Consider the following 23,931-nt stretch of genomic DNA (forward strand, 5'->3'; position numbering starts at 1 on the left):
TCTATCTTGGTTTCACCAGACCAGAGAATCTTGTTTCTCATGGTCTGAAAGTCTTTAGGTGCCTTTTGGCAAACTCCAAGCAGGCTGTCATGTGTCCGTCTGGTTACTCAGCATCGCAGTGCTAGAGGCATCACTACAGACCCTGGTTCGATTCCATCTGAGTCAGGGTTTGGCTTTCATTGTAAATAAGAATTTGTTCTTAACTGACTTGCTTAGTTAAATAAAGGTTAAATAAAAAAATAGAAAAGGCCTGATAAAGAGTGGATCAAGAATATCTCTGCACTTTGCTTAGAGAATCTTGTTTCTCTTAGCTGCCTTTGGGCAACCTCCAAGCGGGCTGTAATGTGCCTTTTACTGAGGAGTGGCTTCTGTTTGGCCATAAAGGCCTGATTGGTGGAGTGCTGCAGATATGGTTGTCCTTCTGGAAGGTTATACCATCTTCACAGAGGAACTCTGTATCTCTGTCAGTGTGACCATTGGATTATTGGTCACCTTATTGGTCACCTCCCTGACCAAGATCCTTCTCCCCCGATGGCTCAGTTTTGGCCGGGCGTCTTGGTGGTTCCAAACTTCATTTCAGAATGATGGAGGCCACTGTGTTCTTAGGGACCTTCAATGCTGCGGAAATGTTTTGGTACCCTTTCCCAGATCTGTGCCTCGACACAATCCTGTATCAGAGCTCTACGGATAATTCCTTCGACTTCTTGGATTGGTTTTCGCTCTGACATTCACTGTCAACTGTGGGACCTTATATAGACAGGTGTGTGCCTTTCCAAATCATGTCCAATAATTTAAGTTACCACGGGTGGACTCCAAGCAAGTTGTAGAAACATCTCAAGGATGTTTCTTAAGGATGATCAATGGAAACAACACCCGAGCAACATTTTGAGTCTCATAGCAAAGGGTGTGAATACTTATGCAAATAAGGTTTTTATTTTGAAAACATTTGCAAAAATGTCTAACAACCTGTTTTGTCATTTATAAGGTATTGTGTGGAGATTGATAATGAAAACATGTAATTTGATCCATTTTAGAATAAGGCTGTAACGTAACAAAATGTGGAAAAAGGGAAGGGGTCTGAATACTCTCTGAATGCACATGTATAACCTCAGTAAACATTTAATTTGGGAGGTATTTCATCTGTTACATGTGTCAAGTCTCCAAATTATTATTTATTATTATTATTAATAATATTACAAATACTATAATAATATAATAATATTATAGGTTATATAATATATATTATTATATATTATATTATAAAAATATTACAAATCAGACATAAACAAACTTTCATGACATATAATTAGGCACGCCTCCCCATTATTTTGTATAAAATTGTGCAAACTCCAAACATATCGCAGTGCGTGTTGGGAAATCACTTCGCTCTGAAGCTTGCAGCCTTGCTGGCCAGGCTGAAGTGGCTATGTAAGAGTCAAATTTTCACTCCCTCAGCTTTGAAACATGAAGTTGCGCATGAATGTGTAAATGGAGGGCCAAGGATCGAGGAGAAGAGGATGTTTTGAAATCAGTGCCTCTGTCTTCTGAAGAGGTGGATATGGAGGGAACTTGCAGTGACATTCAATCATCTCTCCACTCTCTGCTCCCCAATATAATAATAATAATATATTACATTTAGCAGACACTTTTATCCAAAGCGACTCACAGTCATGCGTGCATACATTTTACGTATGAGTGGTCCCTGGAATTGAACCCACTACCCTGGTGTTACACGCAACATGCTCTACAAATTCAACAACAGAGGACCAACATAGCCCCGTTCCACTCCCTCTTCCTCTTCTCCAGGGTCTGTCTCCTCTCCTCTCTTCACCCTCTCCTCCTCTCCTTCCTCTATAGTTTGAACCAGTTTTCTCTTCCTATCTTCTCCTCCCTTCACATCATCCCCAGTCCTCTCCTCCTCTCCTCCCTCTATGGTTTGTAGCAGGCAGAGCAGGTCACAGGTTGTGAGTCATTTAGTTTTGGAGAGATGGTGTCTGGGACCACTGACTTGAGGAAATCATTCTCTGTAGCCATGATGTGTTTCACCAGGAAGTTCGCTGCCTCGCTGATGTTGGTGTTTTCCTAAAGGGACACGGCAGAGTAAAACAACAAGGTTAAAAGCTAGTGGCTAGTTTCAGAGTACTCAGAGCTTTTGCCTTGTTAGGGTTAAACAAAAACAGGTGCTACGTTAACATGGTTCAGTTACTTATATAAACACATTTTCATTGTATGAAATGGCTATGTTTTTCTTGATCCTCACAGCGCATTCGGAAAGTATTCAGACCCCTTGACTTTTTGCTAATTTTTGTTACGTTACAGCCTTATTCTAAACTTGATTCAATTATAATTTTCCTCATTAATCTACAAACAATATACAATAATGACAAAGCGAAAACATGTTTTTAGAAATGTTTGTAAATTCATAACAATAAAAAAAACAGAAATACCTTTTTTACAGTATTATATATTATTATAGTATTCAGCACCTTTGCTATGAGACTCGGGAATTTAGCTTCCAATGATCATCCTTGAGATGTTTCTACAATTTGATTGGAGTCCATCTGTGGTAAATTCAATTGGTTGGATATGATTTGGAAAGGCACACACCTGTCTATATAAGGTCCCACAGTTGACAAGGCATGTCAGAGCAAAAACCAAGCTATTAGGTAGAAGGGATTGTCCATAGTGCTCCGAGACAGGATTGTGTTGAGGCACAGATCTGGGGAAGGGAACCAAAAATATTCTGCAGCATTGAAGGTCCCCTAGAACACAGTGGTCTCCATCATTCTTAAATGGATGAAGTTTGGAACCACCAAGACTAGATCCTAGATCTGGATGCCCGGCCAAACTGACCAATCGGGGTGGAATCATGGAGGTGACCAAGAACCCAATGGTCACTCTGACAGAGCTCCAGTGTTGCTCTCTGAAAATAGCTGTGCAGCAGTGCTCCCCATCCAACCTGACAGAGCTTGAGAGGATCTGCAGAGAAGAATGGGAGACACTCCTCAAATAAAGGTGTGCCAAGCTTGTAGTGTCATACCCAAGAAGACTCAAGGCTGAAATTGCTGCCGAAGGTGCTTCAACAAAAGTACTGAGTAAAGGGTCTGAATGCTAAATGTGATATTTCGTTTTTTTATTTTTAAAAAGGTTTCTAAAAACCTGTTTTTTTGCTTTGTCATCGTACGGTATTGTGATGTCATCGTGGGGTGTTGTCATCTCATCGTGGGGTATTGTGATGTCATCGTGGGGTATTTTGTGAAGATTGATGAGAAAAAAACTTTCATCCATTTTAGAAGGCTGTAACGTAACAAAATGTGTAAAAAGCCAAAGGGGTCTGAAAACTTTCCGTATCCACTGTCCACAGGTAAAACAGCCTGGTTCAACTGATTTAGAGGCAGTGGAAATGTAGGGTTAACCCTAACCCTAACCCTAACCCATGACCTCAATGACCTCTGACCCCTGTAGAACCTCCTAACCCTAAACCCTATCCCTAACCTTAACCCTAACCCTAAACCCTATTCCTAACCTTAACCCTTAACTTAACCACTCAGAATTAATACCTAAACTAAAGTTTTAGTTTCACTTTGTGGAATTTGACTGAGAGCTGAGAAACGGCTGCACATGGCGTAATTCTGTTGCTGCAGTTACACCATGTTGTTACACCAGGTTGTTACACCAGGTTGTTACACCAGGTTGTTACACCATGTTGTTACACCATGTTGTTACACCAGGTTGTTACACCAGGTTGTTACACCAGGTTGTTACACCATGTTGTTACACCAGGTTGTTACACCAGGTTGTTACACCAGGTTGTTACACCAGGTTGTTACACCAGGTTGTTACACCATGTTGTTACACCAGGTTGTTACACCAGGTTGTTACACCAGGTTGTTACACCAGGTTGTTACACCAGGTTGTTACACCATGTTGTTACACCAGGTTGTTACACCAGGTTGTTACACCAGGTTGTTACACCAGGTTGTTACACCAGGTTGTTACACCAGGTTGTTACACCATGTTGTTACAACCTAAGAACAAATTCTTATTTACAATGACCTACCAAAAGGCAAAAGGCCTCCTGCGGGGATTAAAAATAAAAAATAAATACAATTAAAATATAGGACAAAAACACACAATATAGGTCAAAAGGGTCAGGGTTAGCTTGATTGAGCCTTTGAATGAAGATATTGAGATAAAACTGTCCAGTTTGAGTGTTTGTTGCAGCTCGTTCCAGTTGCTACCTGCAGCGAACTGAAAAGAGGAGCAACCCAGGGATGTGTGTGCTTTGGGGACCTTTAACAGAATGTGACTGGCAGAACAGGTGTTGTATGTGGAGGATGAGGGCTGCAGTAGATATCTCAGATAGGGGGGAGTGAACAGGTGTTGTATGTGGAGGATGAGGGCTGCAGTAGATATCTCAGATAGGGGTGTGTGAGGCCTAAGAGGGTTTTATAAATAAGCATCAACCAGTGGGTCTTGCGACTGGTATACAGAGATGACCAGTTTACAGAAGAGTATAGAGTACTCTATGAGGAGTGAGGCCCATAGAGGGTGGCTGAATGAGGACACCACCCCATATAGCTGTTGTGCATGTTTTCTGTCTGTGTGTGCACATGGGTGCGTATGTGTGTGCATGTGTTTGTGCACATGGGTGCGTATGTGTGTGCATGTTTTCTGTGTGTGTTTGTGCACATGGGTGTGTATGTGTGTGCATGTTTTCTGTGTGTGTTTGTGCACATGGGTGTGTATGTGTGTGCATGTGTTTGTGCACATGGGTGCGTATGTGTGTGCATGTTTTCTGTGTGTGTGTGCACATGGGTGCGTATGTGTGTGCATGTGTTCTGTGTGTGTGTGCACATGGGTGCGTATGTGTGTGTGTGCATGTGTTTGTGCACATGGGTGCGTATGTGTGTGCATGTGTTTGTGCACATGGGTGCGTATGTGTGTGCATGTGTTCTGTGTGTGTGTGCACATGGGTGCGTATGTGTATGTGTGTGCATGTGTTTGTGTTCCCACCTTGGCTGAGGTCTCGAACCAGCCCACAAAGCCGTTGTCTTTACAGAACTGGTCCATCTTCACGCCGTTATTGGTCAGAACCTCCCGCCCCTGATCACATTTATTAGCCAGTAGGACCGTGGCAATGCTCTGTCCAATAGAGAGGTAAAAGACAAGAAGGTAATGTATGAACAGGATGATTTAAATAGTCCTTTACCATGGTAGAACCAACTCACTGTACTTCACTCACCTCTCTGTTGGTCAACATGAGTTTAGAGTCCAGGTCCTCCTTCCACTTGGTGATGGCTTCGAAGGTAGTGGGCCGTGTCACGTCAAACACGATGAACGCCCCCATGGCCTCTCGGTAGTACACACGGGTCATGTTCCCAAACCGCTCCTGACCTACAGGGGAGACAGAGACAGAGATATACTGTTGTTGTAACTGTTGGGATTTGAACCATGTTCTCCCACACAGTAACCAGAAATGTTCACCATTAGACCAAGAGGACATCCTTGTGATCAAAGGATGACAATTGGGTTCTATGTCTCAGGCAGAACCGCTCAGTAACATTATCTTCTATGTCTCAGGCAGAACCGCTCAGTAACATTATCTTCTATGTCTCAGGCAGGACTGCTCAGTAACATTATCTTCTATGTCTCAGGCAGGACTGCTCAGTAACATTATCTTCTATGTCTCAGGACTGCTCAGTAACATTATCTTCTATGTCTCAGGCAGGACTGCTCAGTAACATTATCTTCTATGTCTCAGGACCGCTCAGTAACATTATCTTCTATGTCTCAGGACTGCTCAGTAACATTATCTTCTATGTCTCAGGCAGGACTGCTCAGTAACATTATCTTCTATGTCTCAGGACCGCTCAGTAACATTATCTTCTATGTCTCAGGACCGCTCAGTAACATTATCTTCTATGTCTCAGGACTGCTCAGTAACATTATCTTCTATGTCTCAGGACCGCTCAGTAACATTATCTTCTATGTCTCAGGACTGCTCAGTAACATTATCTTCTATGTCTCAGGCAGGACTGCTCAGTAACATTATCTTCTATGTCTCAGGCAGGACTGCTCAGTAACATTATCTTCTATGCCTCAGGACCGCTCAGTAACATTATCTTCTATGTCTCAGGACCGCTCAGTAACATTATCTTCTATGTCTCAGACAGGACTGCTCAGTAACATTATCTTCTATGCCTCAGGACCGCTCAGTAACATTATCTTCTATGTCTCAGGCAGGACTGCTCAGGAACATTATCCTCCATGTCTCAGGCAGGACTGCTCAGTAACATTATCTTCTATGTCTCAGGCAGGACTGCTCAGTAACGTTATCTTCTATGTCTCAGGACCGCTCAGTAACATTATCTTCTATGTCTCAGGCAGGACTGCTCAGGAACATTATCCTCCATGTCTCAGGCAGGACTGCTCAGTAACATTATCTTCTATGTCTCAGGCAGGACTGCTCAGTAACATTATCTTCTATGTCTCAGGCAGGACTGCTCAGTAACATTATCTTCTATGTCTCAGGCAGGACTGCTCAGGAACATTATCCTCCATGTCTCAGGCAGGACTGCTCAGTAACATTATCTTCTATGTCTCAGGTAGGACTGCTCAGTAACATTATCTTCTATGTCTCAGGACCGCTCAGTAACATTATCTTCTATGTCTCAGGACCGCTCAGTAACATTATCTTCTATGTCTCAGGCAGGACTGCTCAGTAACATTATCTTCTATGCCTCAGGACCGCTCAGTAACATTATCTTCTATGTCTCAGGCAGGACTGCTCAGGAACATTATCCTCCATGTCTCAGGCAGGACTGCTCAGTAACATTATCTTCTATGTCTCAGGCAGGACTGCTCAGTAACGTTATCTTCTATGTCTCAGGACCGCTCAGTAACATTATCTTCTATGTCTCAGGCAGGACTGCTCAGGAACATTATCCTCCATGTCTCAGGCAGGACTGCTCAGTAACATTATCTTCTATGTCTCAGGCAGGACTGCTCAGTAACATTATCTTCTATGTCTCAGGCAGGACTGCTCAGTAACATTATCTTCTATGTCTCAGGACCGCTCAGTAACATTATCTTCTATGTCTCAGGCAGGACTGCTCAGGAACATTATCCTCCATGTCTCAGGCAGGACTGCTCAGTCAGTTGAGAATGACACAAATATTAAGTCTGCTGCCTCAGTGTCTTTAGATATTTTTGTCAGATGTTACTATGGAATACTGAAGTATAATTACAAGCATTTCATAAGTGTCAAAGGATTTTATTGACAATTACATGAAGTTGATGCAAAGAGTCAATATTCACAGTGTTGACCCTTCTTTTTCAAGACCTTAGTTATCACTTTTGCCTTATGGCAAGGTGCTCCATCATGCTGGAAAAGGCATTGTTCGTGACCAAACTGTTCCTGGATGGTTGGGAGGAGTTGCTCTCGGAGGATGTGTTGGTACCATTCTTAATTCATGGCTGTGTTCTTAGGCAAAATTGTGAGTGAGCCCACCCCCTTGGCAACCCCACACATGAATGGTCTCAGGATGCTTTACTGTTGGCATGACACAGGACGGATGGTAGCGCTCACCTTGTCGTCTCCGGACAAGCTTTTTTCCGGATACCCCAAACAATCGGAAAAGGGATTCATCAGAGAAAATGACTTTACCCCAGTCCTCAGCAGTCCAATCCCTGTACCTTTTGCAGAATATCAGTCTGTCCCTGATGTTTTTCCTGGAGAGAAGTGGCTTCTTTGCTGCCCTTCATGACACCAGGCCATCCTCAAAAAGTCTTCGCCTCACTGTGTGTGCAGATGCACTCACACTTGCCTGCTGCCATTCCTGAGCAAGCTCTGTACTGGTGGTGCGCCGATCCTGCAGCTGAATCAACTTTAGGAAACGGTCCTGGCGCTTGCTGGACTTTCTTGGGTGCCCTGAAGCCTTCTTCACAACAATTGAACCGCTCTCCTTGAAGTTCTTGATGATCCGATGAATTGTTGATTTAGGTGTCAGCAATATCCTTGCCTGTGAAGCCCTTTTTGTGCAAAGCAATGATGACGGCACGTGTTTCCTTGCAGGTAACCATTATTAACAGAGGATGAACAATGATTCCAAGCGCCACACTACTTTTGAAGCTTCCAGTCTGTTATTCAAACTTATTCAGCATGACAGAGTTATCTCGAGCCTTGTCCTCGTCAACACTCACACCTGTGTTAACGAGAGAATCACTGGCATGATGTCAGCTGGTCCTTTTGTGGCAGAGCTGAAATGCTTTGGAAATGCTTTTTGGGGATTCAGTTCATTTGCATGGCAAAGAGGGACTTTGCAATTAATTACAATTCATCTGATCACTCTTCATAACATTCTGGAGTATATGCAAATTGCCATCATACAAACTGAGGCAGCAGACTTTGTGAAAATGTGTATTTGTGTCATTCTCAAAACTTTTGGCCATGACTGTACTCTTAAAAACAGTCAGCTAGCTACAGCTCATTCCATTCTATTGTCTAGGGGACTAACAGCAAATCAGTGGATAATGTGGTTATATTAGTGGCCATTCCAGAGACAGTTAACAGTCTCCACATTCCATCTTGAACAGACCTATTCCAGAGACAGTTAACATTCTCCACATTCCATCTTGAACAGACCCATTCCAGAGACAGTTAACATTCTCCACATTCCATCTTGAACAGATCCATTCCAGAGACAGTTAACAGTCTCCACATTCCATCTTGAACAGACCCATTCCAGAGACAGTTAACAGTCTCCACATTCCATCTTGAACAGACCCATTCCAGAGACAGTTAACAGTCTCCACATTCCATCTTGAACAGAACCATTCCAGAGACAGTTAACAGTCTCCACATTCCATCTTGAACAGATCCATTCCAGAGACAGTTAACATTCTCCACATTCCATCTTGAACAGATCCATTCCAGAGACAGTTAACAGTCTCCACATTCCATCTTGAACAGATCCATTCCAGAGACAGTTAACAGTCTCCACATTCCATCTTGAACAGATCCATTCCAGAGACAGTTAACATTCTCCACATTCCATCTTGAACAGATCCATTCCAGAGACAGTTAACATTCTCCACATTCCATCTTGAACAGATCCATTCCAGAGACAGTTAACAGTCTCCACATTCCATCTTGAACAGATCCATTCCAGAGACAGTTAACAGTCTCCACATTCCATCTTGAACAGATCCATTCCAGAGACAGTTAACATTCTCCACATTCCATCTTGAACAGACCCATTCCAGAGACAGTTAACATTCTCCACATTCCATCTTGAACAGACCCATTCCAGAGACAGTTAACAACAGTCTTCACATTCCATCTTGAACAGACCCATTCCAGAGACAGTTAACATTCTCCACATTCCATCTTGAACAGACCCATTCCAGAGACAGTTAACATTCTCCACATTCCATCTTGAACAGACCCATTCCAGAGACAGTTAACAGTCTCCACATTCCATCTTGAACAGACCCATTCCAGAGACAGTTAACATTCTCCACATTCCATCTTGAACAGATCCATTCCAGAGACAGTTAACAACAGTCTTCACATTCCCAGTCATTACATAGGCTAGGCCCATTTAAGCAGCATATTCTGCAGGTCTGAGTCTGGTCTACTCACTGCCTTCCTGAAGACAAACAATGTATACGAAATGCTTCAGTCTGGTTTTAGACCCCATCATAGCACTAAGACGGCACTTGTGAAGGTGGTAAATTACATTTTAATGGCATCGGTCCGAGGCTCCGCATCTGTCCTCGTGCTCCTAGACCTTAGTGCTGCTTTTGATACCATCGATCACCACATTCTTTTGGAGAGATTGGAAACCCAAATTGGTCTACACGGACAAGTTCTGGCCTGGTTTAGATCTTATCTGTCGGAAAGTATCAGTTTGTCTCTGTGAATGGTTTGTCCTCTGACAAATCAACTGTAAATTTCGGTGTTCCTCAAGGTTCCGTTTTAGGACCACTATTGTTTTCACTATATATTTTACCTCTTGGGGATGTCATTCGAAAACATAATGTTAACTTTCACTGCTATGCGGATGACACACAGCTGTACATTTCAATGAAACATGGTGAAGCCCCAAAATTTCCCTTGCTAGAAGCATGTGTTTCAGACATAAGGAAGTGGATGGCTGCAAACTTTCTACTTTTAAATTCGGACAAAACAGAGATGCTTGTTCTAGGTCCCAAGAAACAAAGAGATCTTCTGTTGAATCTGACAATTAATCTTAATGGTTGTACAGTCGTCTCAAATAAAACTGTGAAGGACCTCGGCGTTATTCTGGACCCTGATCTCTCTTTTGAAGAACATATCAAGACCATTTCAAGGACAGCTTTTTTCCATCTACGTAACATTGCAAAAATCAGAAACTTTCTGTCCAAAAATTATGCAGAAAAATTAATCCATGCTTTGTCACTTCTAGGTTAGACTACTGCAATGCAGTGCTAGCCTCCCTACACTGGCTTACTGTCAAAGCAAGGGCTGATTTCAAGGTTTTACTGCTAACCTACAAAGCATTACATGGGCTTGCTCCTATCTATCTCTCTGATTTGGTCCTGCCGTACACACCTACACGTACGCTACGGTCACAAGACGCAGGCCTCATAATTGTCCCTAGAATTTCTAAGCAAACAGCTGGAGGCAGGGCTTTCTCCTATAGAGCTCAATTTTTATGGAACAGTCTGCCTACCCATGTCAGAGACGCAAACTCGGTCTCAACCTTTAAGTCTTTACTGAAGACTCATCTCTTCAGTGGGTCATATGATTGACTGTAGTCTGGCCCAGGAGTGGGAGGGTGAACGGAAAGGCTCTGGAGCAACGAACCGCCCTTGCTGTCTCTGCCTGGCCGGTTCCCCTCTTTCCACTGGGATTCTCTGCCTCTAACCCTATTACAGGGGCTGAGTCACTGGCTTACTGGGGCTCTCTCATGCCGTCCCTGGAAGGGTGCGTCACCTGAGTGGGTTGATTCACTGATGTGGTCATCCTGTCTGGGTTGGCGCCCCCCCTTGGGTTGTGCCATGGCGGAGATCTTTGTGGGCTATACTCAGCCTTGTCTCAGGATGGTAAGTTGGTGGTTGAAGATATCCCTCCATTGGTGTGGGGGCTGTGCTTTGGCAAAGTGGGTGGGGTTATATCCTTCCTGTTTGGCCCTGTCCAGGGGTGTCCTCGGATGGGGCCACAGTGTCTCCTGACCCCTCCTGTCTCAGCCTCCAGTATTTATGCTGCAGTAGTTTATGTGTCGGGGGGCTAGGGTCAGTTTGTTATATCTGGAGTACTTCTCCTGTCCTATTCGGTGTCCTGTCTGAATCTAAGTGTGCGTTCTCTAATTCTCTCCTTCTTTCTTTCTTTCTCTCTCTCGGAGGACCTGAGCCCTAGGACGATGCCCCAGGACTACCTGACATGATGACTCCTTGCTGTCCCCAGTCCACCTGGCCATGCTGCTGCTCCAGTTTCAACTGTTCTGCCTTATTATTAATCGACCATGCTGGTCATTTATGAACATTTGAACATCTTGGCCATGTTCTGTTATAATCTCCACCCGCCACCCCACATAGCCTGATTCCTCTCTAGGTTTCTTCCTAGGTTTTGGCCTTTCTAGGGAGTTTTTCCTCGCCACCGTGCTTCTACACCTGCATTGCTTGCTGTTTGGGGTTTTAGGCTGGGTTTCTGTACAGCACTTTGAGATATCAGCTGATGTACGAAGGGCTATAGAAATACATTTGATTTGATTTGATTTGATTTGGTCTAGTCTGGTCTAGTGTAGTCTAGCCTGGTCTGGTGTAGTCTAGCCTGGTCTAATTTATGTTTTATTAATTTCTTTATTTCACCTTTATTTAACCAGGTAAGCTAGTTGAGAACAAGTTCTCATTTACAACTGAGACCTGGCCAAGATCAAGCAAAGCAGCGAGACAGAAACAACACAGAGTTACACATGGAATAAACAAGCGTACAGTCAATAACACAGTTTTAAAAAATGTCAATATACAGAGTGTGCATGAGGAGGTAAGGCAATAAATAGGCCTTGGTAGCAAAGTAATTACAATTTAGCATATTAACACTGGAGTGATAGATGAGCAGATGATGATGAGCAGATGATGGTGTGTAAGTAGTGATACTGGTGTGCAAAAAGAGCAGCAGAGTAAATAAAAACAATATGGGGATGAGGTAGGTAGATTGGGTGGGCTATTTACATATGGACTATGTACAGCTGCAGCGATCGGTTAGCTGCTCAGATAGCTGATGTTTAAAGTTAGAGAGGGAAATGTAAGTCTCCAACTTCAGCGATTTTTGCAATTCGTTCCAGTCACTGGCAGCAGATAAGTGATGGCTTTGGGGATGACCAGTGAAATATACCTGCTGGAGCGCATGCTACGGGTGGGTGTTGTTATCATGACCAGTGAGCTGAGATAAGGCAGAGCTTTACCTAGCATAGACTTATAGATGACCTGGAGCCAGTGGGTCTGGCGACGAATATGTAGCGAGGGCCAGCAGACTAGAGCATACAGGTCGCAGTGGTGGGTGGTATAAGGTGCTTTGGTAACAAAACGGATGGCACTGTGATAGACTACATCCAATTTGCTGAGTTGGAAGCTATTTTGTAGATGACATCGCCGAGTCGAGGATCGGTAGGATAGTCAGTTTTACTAGGGTAAGTTTGGCGGCGTGAGTGAGTGAAGGAGGCTTTATTGTGAAATTGGAAGTCGATTCTAGATTTAATTTTGGATTGGATATGTTTAATATGACTCTGGAAGGAGAGTTTACAGTCTAACCAGACACCTAGGTATTTGTAGTTGTCCACATATTCTAGGTCAGAACCGTCCAGAGTTGTGATGCTAGTCGGGCGGACAGGAGCGGCAGCAAATGGTTGAAAAGCATGCATTTGGTTTTGCTAGCGTTTAAGAGCAGTTGGAGGCCACGGAAGGAGTGTTGTATGGAATTGAAGCTTGTTTGTAGGTTAGTTAACACAGCCTTGGCCAGGTTGATGAAGACTGCTGCACAGTACTGTCTTTTATCAATTGCGGTTATGATATCGTTTAGTACCTTGAGCGTGGCTGAGGTGCACCCATGACCAGCTCGGAAACCGTATTGCACAGCGGAGAAGGTACTGTGGGATTTGAAATGGTCAGTGATCTGTTTATTAACTTGGCTTTCAAAGACTTTAGACTTTAGTCTAGTATGGTCTGGTGTAGTCTAGTATGGTCTGGTGTAGTCTAGTCTGGTCTGGTGTAGTCTATTCATGTCTGGTGTGGTCTTGTCTGGTCTGTCTGGTTTGTCTAATCGGGTCTGTCTAGTCTGGTCTAGTATGGTCTGTCTGGTCTGTCTAGTCTGGTCTGTCTGGTCTGTCTGGTCTGTTCTGTCTAGTTTAGTCTAGTATGGTCTGGTGTAGTCTAGTCTGGTCTTGTGTAGTCTAGTATGGTCTGGTGTAGTCTAGTCTGGTCTGGTGTAGTCTGGTGTAGTCTAGTATGGTCTGGTGTAGTCTAGTCTGGTCTGGTGTAGTCTGGTCTGGTGTAGTCTGGTGTAGTCTAGTGTGGTTTAGTGTAGTCTGGTGTGGTCTAGTGTAGACTAGTCTGGTCTGGTATGCTGTAGTCTGGTCTAGTCTGGTATGTTGTAGTCTGGTGCAGTCTGGTCTAGTCTGGTGCAGTCTGGTCTAGTCTGGTATGGTATAGTCTAGTCTAGTCTGGTATAGTCTGATCTAGTCTGGTGCAGTCTGGTATAGTCTGGTCTGGTGTAGTCTGGTCTAGTCTATAGGCTCATCGTCATCATCATTTAAGTAATTTAGCAGACGTTCTTATCCAGAGCGACTTATGAGAGCGAGTGCATACATTTCCATATTGGTCTCCCGTGGGAATTGTGTAGTCAGCAAACCTGACGATGGTGTTGGACTCATGCGCACCCACGCAGTTGTGGGTGAACAGAAGGGAACTAAGGGGAACCCGTGTTGAAAATCAGTGTGATAGATCCATTGTTGCCTACCCTCACCACCTGGGGGTGGCCCATCAGGAAGTCCAGAATCCAGTTGCAGAGGGAGGTGTTCAGTCCCACGGTCCTTAGCTTATTGATGAGCTTGGAGGGAACTATAGTGTTGAATGTTGAGCTGTAGTCAATGAACAGCATTCAACACATTGGGGTGACAGGTAGCCTAGTGGTTAGAGCATTGGGCCAGTAACCGAAAGTTTGCTAGATCGAATCCCCAAGCTGACAAGTTCAAAATCTGTTGTTCTCCCCCTGAACAAGGCAGTTAACCCACTGTTCCTAGGCCATCTTTGTAAATAAGAATGTGTTCTTAAACTTCATTGGGATCAGTGTCCCATCTATGGGTCTGTTGAGCTAGCGTAGGCTAATGCGATTAGCATGAGGTTGTAAGTAACAAGAACATTTCCCAGGACATAGACATATCTGATATTGGCAGAAAGCTTAAATCTTTGTTAATCTAACTACAATGTCCAATTTACAGTAGCTATTACAGTAAAATAATACCATGCTATTGTTTGAGGAGAGTGCACAGTTTTGAACATGAAAAGTTATTAATAAACACTTTAGGAACGTGTTGGCAGTCTTGATACAAAATTCTGAACAGAAATTAGTTCATTGGATCAGTCTAAAACGTTGCACATACACTGATGCCATCTAGTGGCCAAAATCTAAATTGCACCTGGGCTGGAATAATACATTATGGCCTTTCTCTTGCATTTCAAAGATGATAGTACAAAAAAATACAAAAGAGAGGTTATTTTTTTCCTATACATTATCTTGTACCAGATCTATTGTGTTATTATCTCCTACATTCCTTTCACATTTCTCAAACTTCAAAGTGTTTCCTTTCAAACGGTATTAAGAATATGCATATCCTTGCTTCAGGACCTGAGTTACAGGCAGCTAGATTTGGGTATGTAGTTTTTGGCAAAAATGGAAAAAAAAAGGGCGGAACCTGCAAATTGGAGTGGGTCAAGGGTGTCTGGGATGATTGTGTTGATGTGAGCCATGACTAGCCTTTCATAGCATTTCATAGCTACAGATGTGAGTGCTATGGGGTGATAATCATTTAGACAGGTTACCTTGGTGTTCTTGGGCACTGGGACTATGATGGTCTTCTTGAAATACTATATCATGGTATTACAAACTGGGTCAGAGAGAGGATAAAAATGTCAGCAAAGACGCTTACCAGCTGAGTACGCATCCTGGAAATCCATCTGGCCCTGCGGCCTTGTGAATATTAACTAGTTTAAAGGTCTTACTCACATTGGCAACAGAGAGTATGATCACAGTCGTCCGGAAACAACTGGTGCTCCCATGTGAGGTTCAGAGTTGCTTGCCTCGAAGCGAGCATAGAAGGCATTTAGCTCGTCTGGTATGGGCAGCTTGCGGCTGGTTTTCCCTTCGGAATCCACGATAGTTTGCAAACACTGCCACATCCGATAAGTGTCAGAGCCAGCATAGTAAGATTCTATCTTAGTCCTGTACTGGCACTTTTCATGTTTGATGACTCGTCGGAGGTCGAATTGGGATTTCTTATAAGCGTTTGGGTTAGTGTCCCGCTCCTTGCAAGCAGCAGCTCTAGCTTTTAGCTCAGTTGCCTGTAATCCATGTCTTCTGCTTGGGATATGTACGTACTGTCACTTTTAGGACAATGTCGTCGATGCACCTATTAGTGAAGGCGGTGACTGATCTGGTAAACTCCTCAACGCCGCCGGATAAATCCCAGAACATATTCCAGTTTGTGCTAGCAAAGAAGTCCTGAAGTTTAGCATCCGCTTCATCTGACCACTTCCATATCGAGTAACTGGTACTTACCATCTTCTCCACTGCTGTCACGTCGATGGGGGGGGTGCTCCCTCTGCTGTTTACCTAAAGTCCTCGATCACTTCCTTTGTTTTTTTTACGTTGAGTGAGAGGCACCACACTCTAAGTGCCCTCATCTCCTCCCTGTTGGCTGACTCATCATTGTTGGTAATCAAGCCCACTGCTGTTGTGTCGTCTGCAAACTTGATGATTGAGTTGGAGGGCAGTGTGTAGTGTGATGGCGATTGCATCGTCTGTGGACCTGTTGGGGTGGTATACAAACTGGAGTGGGTAAGTTGGAGGTGATATGATCCTTGACTAGTCACTTAATGATGACAGAAGTGAGTGCTACGGAGCGATAGTCATTTAGTTCAGTTATCTTTGCCTTCTTGGGTACAGGAACAATGGTAGCCATCTTGACGCATGTGGGGACAGCAGACTGGGATAAGGAGAGATTGAATATGTCCGGAAACACGCCAGCCAGCTGGTCTGCGCATGCTCTGAGGACGTGGCTAGGGATGCCGTCTGGGCCAGCAGCCTTGCGAGGTTTAAATGTTTAAATGTCTTTTTCTCGTTGGCCATGGAGAAGGAGAGGGGACCACAGTCCTTGGTAGCGGGCCGCGTCGGTGGAAGTGTATTGTCTTCAAAGCATGCAGTTTGTCTGCTAGCAAGACGTCGGAATTCGTGATGTGGCTGGTTTTCTTTTTGTAGTCTGTAATTGCCTGTAGACCCTGCCACATACGTCTTGTGTCTGAGCCGCTGAATTGCGACTCCACTTTGTCCCTATACCAGGCCCATCAGGAAGTTCAGGATCCAATTGCAGAGGGAGGTGTTCAGTCCCAGGGTCCTTAGCTTAGTGATGAGCTTTGAGGGTACTATGGTGTTGAACGCTGAGCTGTGGTCAATGAATAGCATTCTCACATAGGTGTTAAGGCCAGGTGGGATAGGGCAGTGTGGAGTGCAATAGAGATTGCGTCATCTGTGGATCTGTTTGGGCGGTATGCAAATTGGAGTGGGTCTAGGGTTTCTGGGATAAGGATGTTGATGTGAGCCATGACCAGCCTTTCAAAGCACTTCATGGCTACGGACGTGAGTGCTACGGGTCTGTAGTCATTTAGGCAGGTTGCCTTCGTGTTCTTGGGCACAGGGACTATGGTGGTCTGATTGAAACATGTTGGTATTACAGACTCAATCAGGGACATGTTGAAAATGTCAGTGAAGACACCTGCCACTTGGTCAGCCCATGCACACGTCCTGGTAATCTGACTGGCCCCGCAGCCTTGTGAATGTTGACCTGTTTAAAGGTCTTACTCATGTCGGCTATGGACCGCATGATCCCACAGTCGTCCGGAACAGCTGATGCTCTCATGCATTCCTCAGTGTTGCTTGCCTAGAAGCGAGCATAGAAGTGATTTAGCTCGTCTGGTAGACTCATGTCACTGGGCAGCTCGCAGCTGTGCTTCCCTTTGTAGTCAGTAATAGTTTGCAAGCCCTGCCACATCCGACGAGCGTCGGAGCCGGTGTAGTATGATTCAGTCTTAGTCCTGTATTGACACTTTGCCTGTTTGATGGTTCGTCGCAGAGCACAGCAGGATTTCTTATAAGCTTCCCTCACCTTGAAAGCGTCAGCTCTATGTCAAGACTTCCACCGAATTCGGTCCCTCTCCTTGTTCGGGCGGTCGACGTCACCGACCTTCTAGCCATCGCTGATCCATGTTTTATTTTCCATTGGTTTTGTCTTGTCTACCATCACACCTGGCTCCAATCTCAGCAATTACATGTTGTGTATTTAACCCTCTGTTTCCCCCATTGTCCTTGTCGGTGATTGTTTGTTGTATGTATTGGTGCAAGTTATGTTCTGGTGGCGACGGGATTTGCATGCCTCTTATTTTATTTTGTAGATTTTGGTTTTCTGAGTTTTTGTATATTCATTAAACTGCTCAGTTTATACCAAGTTCACTCTCCTGCGCCTGACTTCCCTGCCACCAGCACGCACCCATTACACTCTACGCTTTAGCTCAGTGCGAATGTTGCCTGTAATCCATGGCTTCTGATTGGGGTATGTAAGTACAGTCACTGTGGGCACGACGTCCTCGATGCACTTATTGATAAAGCCAGTGACTGATGTGGTATACACACACATACACACACACACACACACACACACACACACACACACACACACACACACACACACACACACACACACACACACACACACACACACACACACACACACACAAACAGGATGGCAATGTAGGTTACTGTACACTATTTTGTCCTATTTTCAAACAAAACAAATAACATTTTAATATAAAGTGATAATAGTAAAATGCAGATGAATAATGTGTGGCTCACATTAGATATCAGGGCAGGTGGAGAAGAGGAAATGGACCAAAGACAGAGGTGGAGAAGAGGAAATGGAACAAAGACAGAGGTGGAGAAGAGGAAATGGAACAAAGACAGAGGTGGAGAAGAGGAAATGGAACAATGACAGAGGTGGAGAAGAGGAAATGGAACAGAGGTTGTATTTCAGGCCCTGGTTGTTGTGTAAAAAAAAAGAGCTGTCATAACTGACTCAAAAGAGAGTCTCTGTCTGCCTGCCTGCCTGCCTGCCAGTGTGCCTGTCTATCTGCCTGCCTGCCTGCCTGCCTGTGTGCCTGTCTATCTGCCTGCCTGCCTGCCTGCCTGTGTGCCTGTCTATCTGCCTGCCTGCCTGTGTGCCTGTCTATCTGCCTGCCTGCCTGCCTGTGTGCCTGTCTATCTGTCTGCCTGCCTGCCTGTATGCCTGTCTATCTGTCTGCCTGCCTGCCTGTGTGCCTGTCTATCTGTCTGCCTGCCTGCCTGTGTGCCTGTCTATCTGTCTGCCTGCCTGCCTGTATGCCTGTCTATCTGTCTGCCTGCCTGCCTGTGTGCCTGTCTATCTGCCTGCCTGCCTGTGTGCCTGTCTATCTGTCTGCCTGCCTGCCTGTATGCCTGTCTATCTGTCTGCCTGCCTGCCTGCCTGTGTGCCTGTCTATCTGTCTGCCTGCCTGCCTGTGTGCCTGTCTATCTGTCTGCCTGCCTGCCTGTATGCCTGTCTATCTGTCTGCCTGTGTGCCTGCCTGTGTGCCTGTCTATCTGTCTGCCTGCCTGCCTGTGTGCCTGTCTATCTGCCTGCCTGCCTGTGTGCCTGTCTATCTGCCTGCCTGCCTGCCTGTGTGCCTGTCTATCTGTCTGCCTGCCTGCCTGTATGCCTGTCTATCTGTCTGCCTGCCTGCCTGCCTGTGTGCCTGTCTATCTGTCTGCCTGCCTGCCTGTGTGCCTGTCTATCTGTCTGCCTGCCTGCCTGTATGCCTGTCTATCTGTCTGCCTGCCTGCCTGCCTGTGTGCCTGTCTATCTGTCTGCCTGCCTGCCTGTGTGCCTGTCTATCTGTCTGTCTGCCTGCCTGTATGCCTGTCTATCTGTCTGCCTGTGTGCCTGCCTGTGTGCCTGTCTATCTGTCTGCCTGCCTGCCTGTGTGCCTGTCTATCTGTCTGTCTGCCTGCCTGTGTGCCTGTCTATCTGTCTGTCTGCCTGCCTGTGTGCCTGTCTGTCTGTCTGTCTGTCTGCTTGCCTGTGTGCCTGTCTGTCTGCCTGCCTGCCTGTCTGTCTGTCTGTCTGTCTGTCTGCCTGTCTGTCTGCCTATCTGTGTGCCTGATGAGGAGAGTATCTATATGTCTGTCTGTCTGGCTGGCTGGCTGGCTGGATGGCTGGCTGTGTGTATGTCCTCTGTCCTCCTTTCTGGCAGACAGAGGTGTGTATGTCTTCTGTCTGTCTGTCTGTCTGTTTGGCTGTCTGTGTGTATGTCTTCTGTCTTCTGTCTGTTGTGACAAACATTAGTGTCACAAGAGTTTTGATGGGATAAAAAGTTGATATAGTAATATTGTATTGTTAATGAACAGACAGCCAAGGCTGTAAAGACAGTACTCTGTGTGTGTGTGTGTGTGTGTGTGTGTGTGTGTGTGTGTGTGTGTGTGTGTGTGTGTGTGTGTGTGTGTGTGTGTGTGTGTGTGTGCGTGTGTGCGCGCGCGTGTGTGTGTGTGTGTGTGTGTTTACAATGGTTCTACTGTGACTTGCCCTTAAACCTCCCTCACATGGGCTCACATGATCCCACCAATACCTCCACGAGATAGATGAACCGTGAGAGAGAGAGAGAGAGAGAGAGAGAGAGGAGAGGAAAGTCATACGCTACATCAAATACAGAGAGTTTCTCCAACAGAGATAGTTCATGAACTCTTCAACCCTGATCCATTAACTTTTCACCTCTGATCCATGAACTCTGATGGAACCACAGCTTTAACCCACCAAAACCAACAGGAATGACATGTTACATATTAAGATGCTGCAACTCCACATTCCATATTGTACTTGGCTGAAACGCAGCCTAGTCTCTCTTCTTGTTCTCAATACAAAGTGTGTGGACACCTGCTCGTTGAACATCTCATTCCAAAATCATGGGCATTGATATGGAGTTGGTCCCTCCTTTGCTGCTATAACAGCCTCCACTCTTCTGGGAAGGCTTTCCACTAGATGTTGGAACATTGCTGCTATAACAGCCTCCTCTCTTCTGGGAAGGCTTTCCACTAGATGTTGGAACATTGCTGCTATAACAGCCTCCTCTCTTCTGGGAAGGCTTTCCACTAGATGTTGGTACATTGCTGCCAGGACTTGCTTCCATCCAGCCAAAAGAGGTGTTGTTGGGCACTGATGTTGGGCGATTAGGCCTGGCTCTCAGTCGGTGTCCCAATTCATCACAAAGGTGTTCAATGGGGGTTGAGGTCAGGACTGCAGGACAGTCAAGTTCTTCCACGCCGATCTCGACAAACCTTCTCTGTACGGACCTCGCTTTGTGCACAGGGGGATTGTCATGCAAAAACAGGAAATGGCCACAAAGTGGGAAGCACAGAATCATCTAGAATGCCATTGTATGCTATAGAGTTAAGATTTCCCTTCCCTGGAACTAAGGTGTCTACCATGAAAAACAGCCCCAGACCAGTATTCCTCATCCACCAAACTTTACAGTTTGAACAATGCATTGGGGCAGGTAGCGTTCTCCTGGCATCCACCAAACCCAGATTTGTTCGTTGGACTGCCAGTTGGTGAAGTGTGATTTATCACTCCACAGAACGCGTTTCCACTGCTCTAGAGTCCAATACCGATGAGCTTTACACTACTCCAGCCGACGCTTGGCATTGCGCGTGGTGATTTTAGGATTATGTGCGTCTGCTCTGCCATGGAAACGCATTTCATGAAGCTCCCGACGAACAGTTCTTGTGCTGACGTTACTTCCAGAGAAAGTTTGGAACTCGGTAGTGAGTGTTGTAACTGAGGACAGACGATTTCTACGCACTACGTTCTTCAGCACTGTGAGGTCCCGTTCTGTTGGCTTGTGTGGCCTGCCACTTCGCGGCTGAGCCGTTGTTGCTCCTAGATGGTTCCACTTCACATAACAGCATAACAGCACAGTTGACCAGGGCAGCTCTAGCGAGGCAGAAATTTGATGAGCTGACTTGTTGGAAAGGTGTTATTGTGAAGCGCTAGAGCTTCACACGTTGAAAGTCACTGAGCTCTTCAGTAAGGCCAGTTTACTGCCAATGTTTGTCTATGGAGATTGCATGTCTGCATCCTCAATGTTATACACCTGTGAGCAATTGGTGTGGCTGAAATAGCCAAATCCACTAATTTGAAGGGGTATCCACATACTGTTGACCCTGTAGCGTACATTATCATTCCCACCTGTCCATTTTTTTTTATGAATATAATACAGACAGTCATTCAACATCATTCTCAATGGTTTCTCAGTGCTTCAAATAGAATAACAATAGTTTTTCCCCAATAAGATGTCGTGTTGCCCAACAGCTGTTAACCATATAAATAACTTTTTTCTTGTATGAACGAAGTTGACAAAAAGGTTTGGATAAATATGTGTTCTAATTGATGGCGATAGCTTTAATTGATAGAGAGGCATACAAGCATAACAGAAGTTGAGATAAGAAGCGTGATTACTTAGTAGGTTAGATAAGGAGCAGTCTATCCTACCGGCGATGTCCCAAAGTTGTAGCCGGACCGTCTCAGAGTCCCAGTTCAGGACCTTCAAGGCGAAATCCACGCCGATGGTGGCTCGGTAGTTGGTGGAGTAAGTCTGATGGACATACCGCTTAATGATAGAGGTCTTCCCCACACCCAAGTCCCCGATCACCAACACCTGGAACACAGAACACAAGCAGACCCACGTCATTATCATCATCCTCTATTAGAAATCAGTAGAAATTGTCGGAGCACAACATCACCCATCATTCTCCACTATAGGCCTAAATCACAAGAATTTTTATTCAAAAGATCTATCTTATCATAATAACTTAATAAATACATTGAAAATATAAATATGAGGTTACCTTGTACAGGTGTTCCTTCCCGGGGTTCTGCATCCCGACGGTTGGAGAGAGGGGAAGTCGTTAGTTGGTTGGCCAGTTTGAGGTACTGTTCCCCTGTAGTTTAATCATATGTTTAGAAGGAAACAGTGTGTTTGGTTCTAAATTTAGTTTTAAATAGCAGTTCCCTTTCTTCTCTCCTCTCCGCTCTGCTCTGCTCTGCTCTGCTCTTCTCGCAAGCATACACACACACACACACACACAAACACACACACACCCGGTAGGGAGGAATGCCTAGCTGCAGGGGAACATGTGACCCAGGAGCAGCAGCTCTGGTATCGCCTCGTGCCACGGGGAGGGAGACACATGCTAGGAAGCTCGTGAGAGGCACATTCATGTTGAGATGTCATGGCTGCGTCACGGGAGATTGTAAAGAACATCATCTGGTTGTTAACCAACAATACCGGCTCTGTGATCGGCTGCCATTACGGCTCCTCTAATACAAGTAGCTTTACAGTCCACAACAATCACTGTGACCGGGTGCCATTACGGCTCCTCTAATACAAGTAGCTTACAGTCCACTACAATCACTGTGACCGGCTGCCATTACGGCTCCTTTAATACAAGTAGCTTACAGTCCACTACAATCACTGTGACCGGCTGCCATTACGGCTCCTTTAATACAAGTAGCTTACAGTCCACTACAATCACTAAAACTTACAACATCCCAAGATGGCCAGATGGCCACCCCTGAGCAGGATAACCTCTCGGCCATATGGATACAGAACAATTCTATCACTCTGGGCCTTGTGTGAATCACTATGCTCCGATCCATTTATTTATTTATGTATTTCACCTTTATTTAACCAGGTAGGCAGGTTGAGAACAAGTTCTCATTTACAATTGCGACCTGGCCAAGATAAAGGAAAGCAGTTCGACACATACAACGACACAGAGTTACACATGGAGTAAAACAAACATACAGTCAATAATACAGTATAAACAAGTCTATATACGATGTGAGCAAATGAGGTGAGATAAGGGAGGTAAAGGCAAAAAGGCCATGGTGGCAAAGTAAATACAATATAGCAAGTAAAACACTGGAATGGTAGATTTGCAATGGGAGAATGTGCAAAGTAGAAATAAAAATAATGGGGTGCAAAGGAGCAAAATAAATAAATTAATTAAATACAGTAGGGAAAGAGGTAGTTGTTTGGGCTAAATTATAGGTGGACTATGTACAGGTGCAGTAATCTGTGAGCTGCTCTGACAGCTGGTGCTTAAAGATAGTGAGGGAGATAAGTGTTTCCAGTTTCAGAGATTTTTGTAGTTCGTTCCAGTCATTGGCAGCAGAGAACTGGAAGGAGAGGCGGCCAAAGAAATAATTGGTTTTGGGGGTGACTAGAGAGATATACCTGCTGGAGCGTGTGCTACAGGTGGGAGATGCAATGGTGACCAGCGAGCTGAGATAAGGGGGGACTTTACCTAGCAGGGTCTTGTAGATGACATGGAGCCAGTGGGTTTGGCGGCAAGTATGAAGCGAGGGCCAGCCAACGAGAGCGCACAGGTCGCAATGGTGGGTAGTATATGGGGCTTTGGTGACAAAACGGATTGCACTGTGATAGACTGCATCCAATTTGTTGAGTAGGGTATTGGAGGCTATTTTGTAAATGACATCGCCAAAGTCGAGGATTGGTAGGATGGTCAGTTTTACAAGGGTATGTTTGGCA

At 45.0% G+C, this 23,931-nt stretch overlaps 1 protein-coding gene across 2 annotated transcripts; it reads right to left on the minus strand.

Annotated features, from left to right (window-relative positions):
- Positions 1 to 665: 665 nt before the first annotated feature.
- Positions 666 to 22,472, minus strand: LOC110534809 (ras-related protein Rab-38). 2 transcript variants are annotated; one of them, XM_036989480.1, is made up of 5 exons: positions 22,226 to 22,472; positions 21,837 to 22,035; positions 5,246 to 5,397; positions 5,017 to 5,145; positions 666 to 2,082 (listed from the first exon to the last, which is right to left on the minus strand). In XM_036989480.1, exons 1-5 carry the CDS (start codon positions 22,256 to 22,258, stop codon positions 1,930 to 1,932), a joined length of 666 nt encoding a protein of 221 aa, XP_036845375.1. In that variant the 5' UTR covers positions 22,259 to 22,472; the 3' UTR covers positions 666 to 1,929. The 2 variants fall into 2 exon arrangements, with proteins under 2 accessions (XP_036845375.1, XP_036845376.1); XM_036989481.1 differs by having other exon boundaries at positions 667 to 2,082; positions 21,870 to 22,035; positions 22,226 to 22,470.
- Positions 22,473 to 23,931: the final 1,459 nt, after the last annotated feature.

This window comes from Oncorhynchus mykiss, chromosome 10 (genome assembly GCF_013265735.2).
Source record: "Oncorhynchus mykiss isolate Arlee chromosome 10, USDA_OmykA_1.1, whole genome shotgun sequence".
NCBI classification, from domain to species: Eukaryota; Metazoa; Chordata; class Actinopteri; order Salmoniformes; family Salmonidae; genus Oncorhynchus; species Oncorhynchus mykiss.

Coding starts and splice junctions, on each gene's coding strand:
- LOC110534809 (XM_036989480.1), bottom strand. CDS start 22,258: ATGCAGAACCCCGGGAAGGAACACCTGTACAAG. Junction 5,398..21,836: donor CTCCTTATCTAACCTACTAA/GTAATCACGCTT, acceptor TCTCCCCTGTAG/GTCAGGAGCGGTTTGGGAAC. Junction 2,083..5,016: donor GGTTCGAGACCTCAGCCAAG/GTGGGAACACAA, acceptor GTGTCCCTTTAG/GAAAACACCAACATCAGCGA.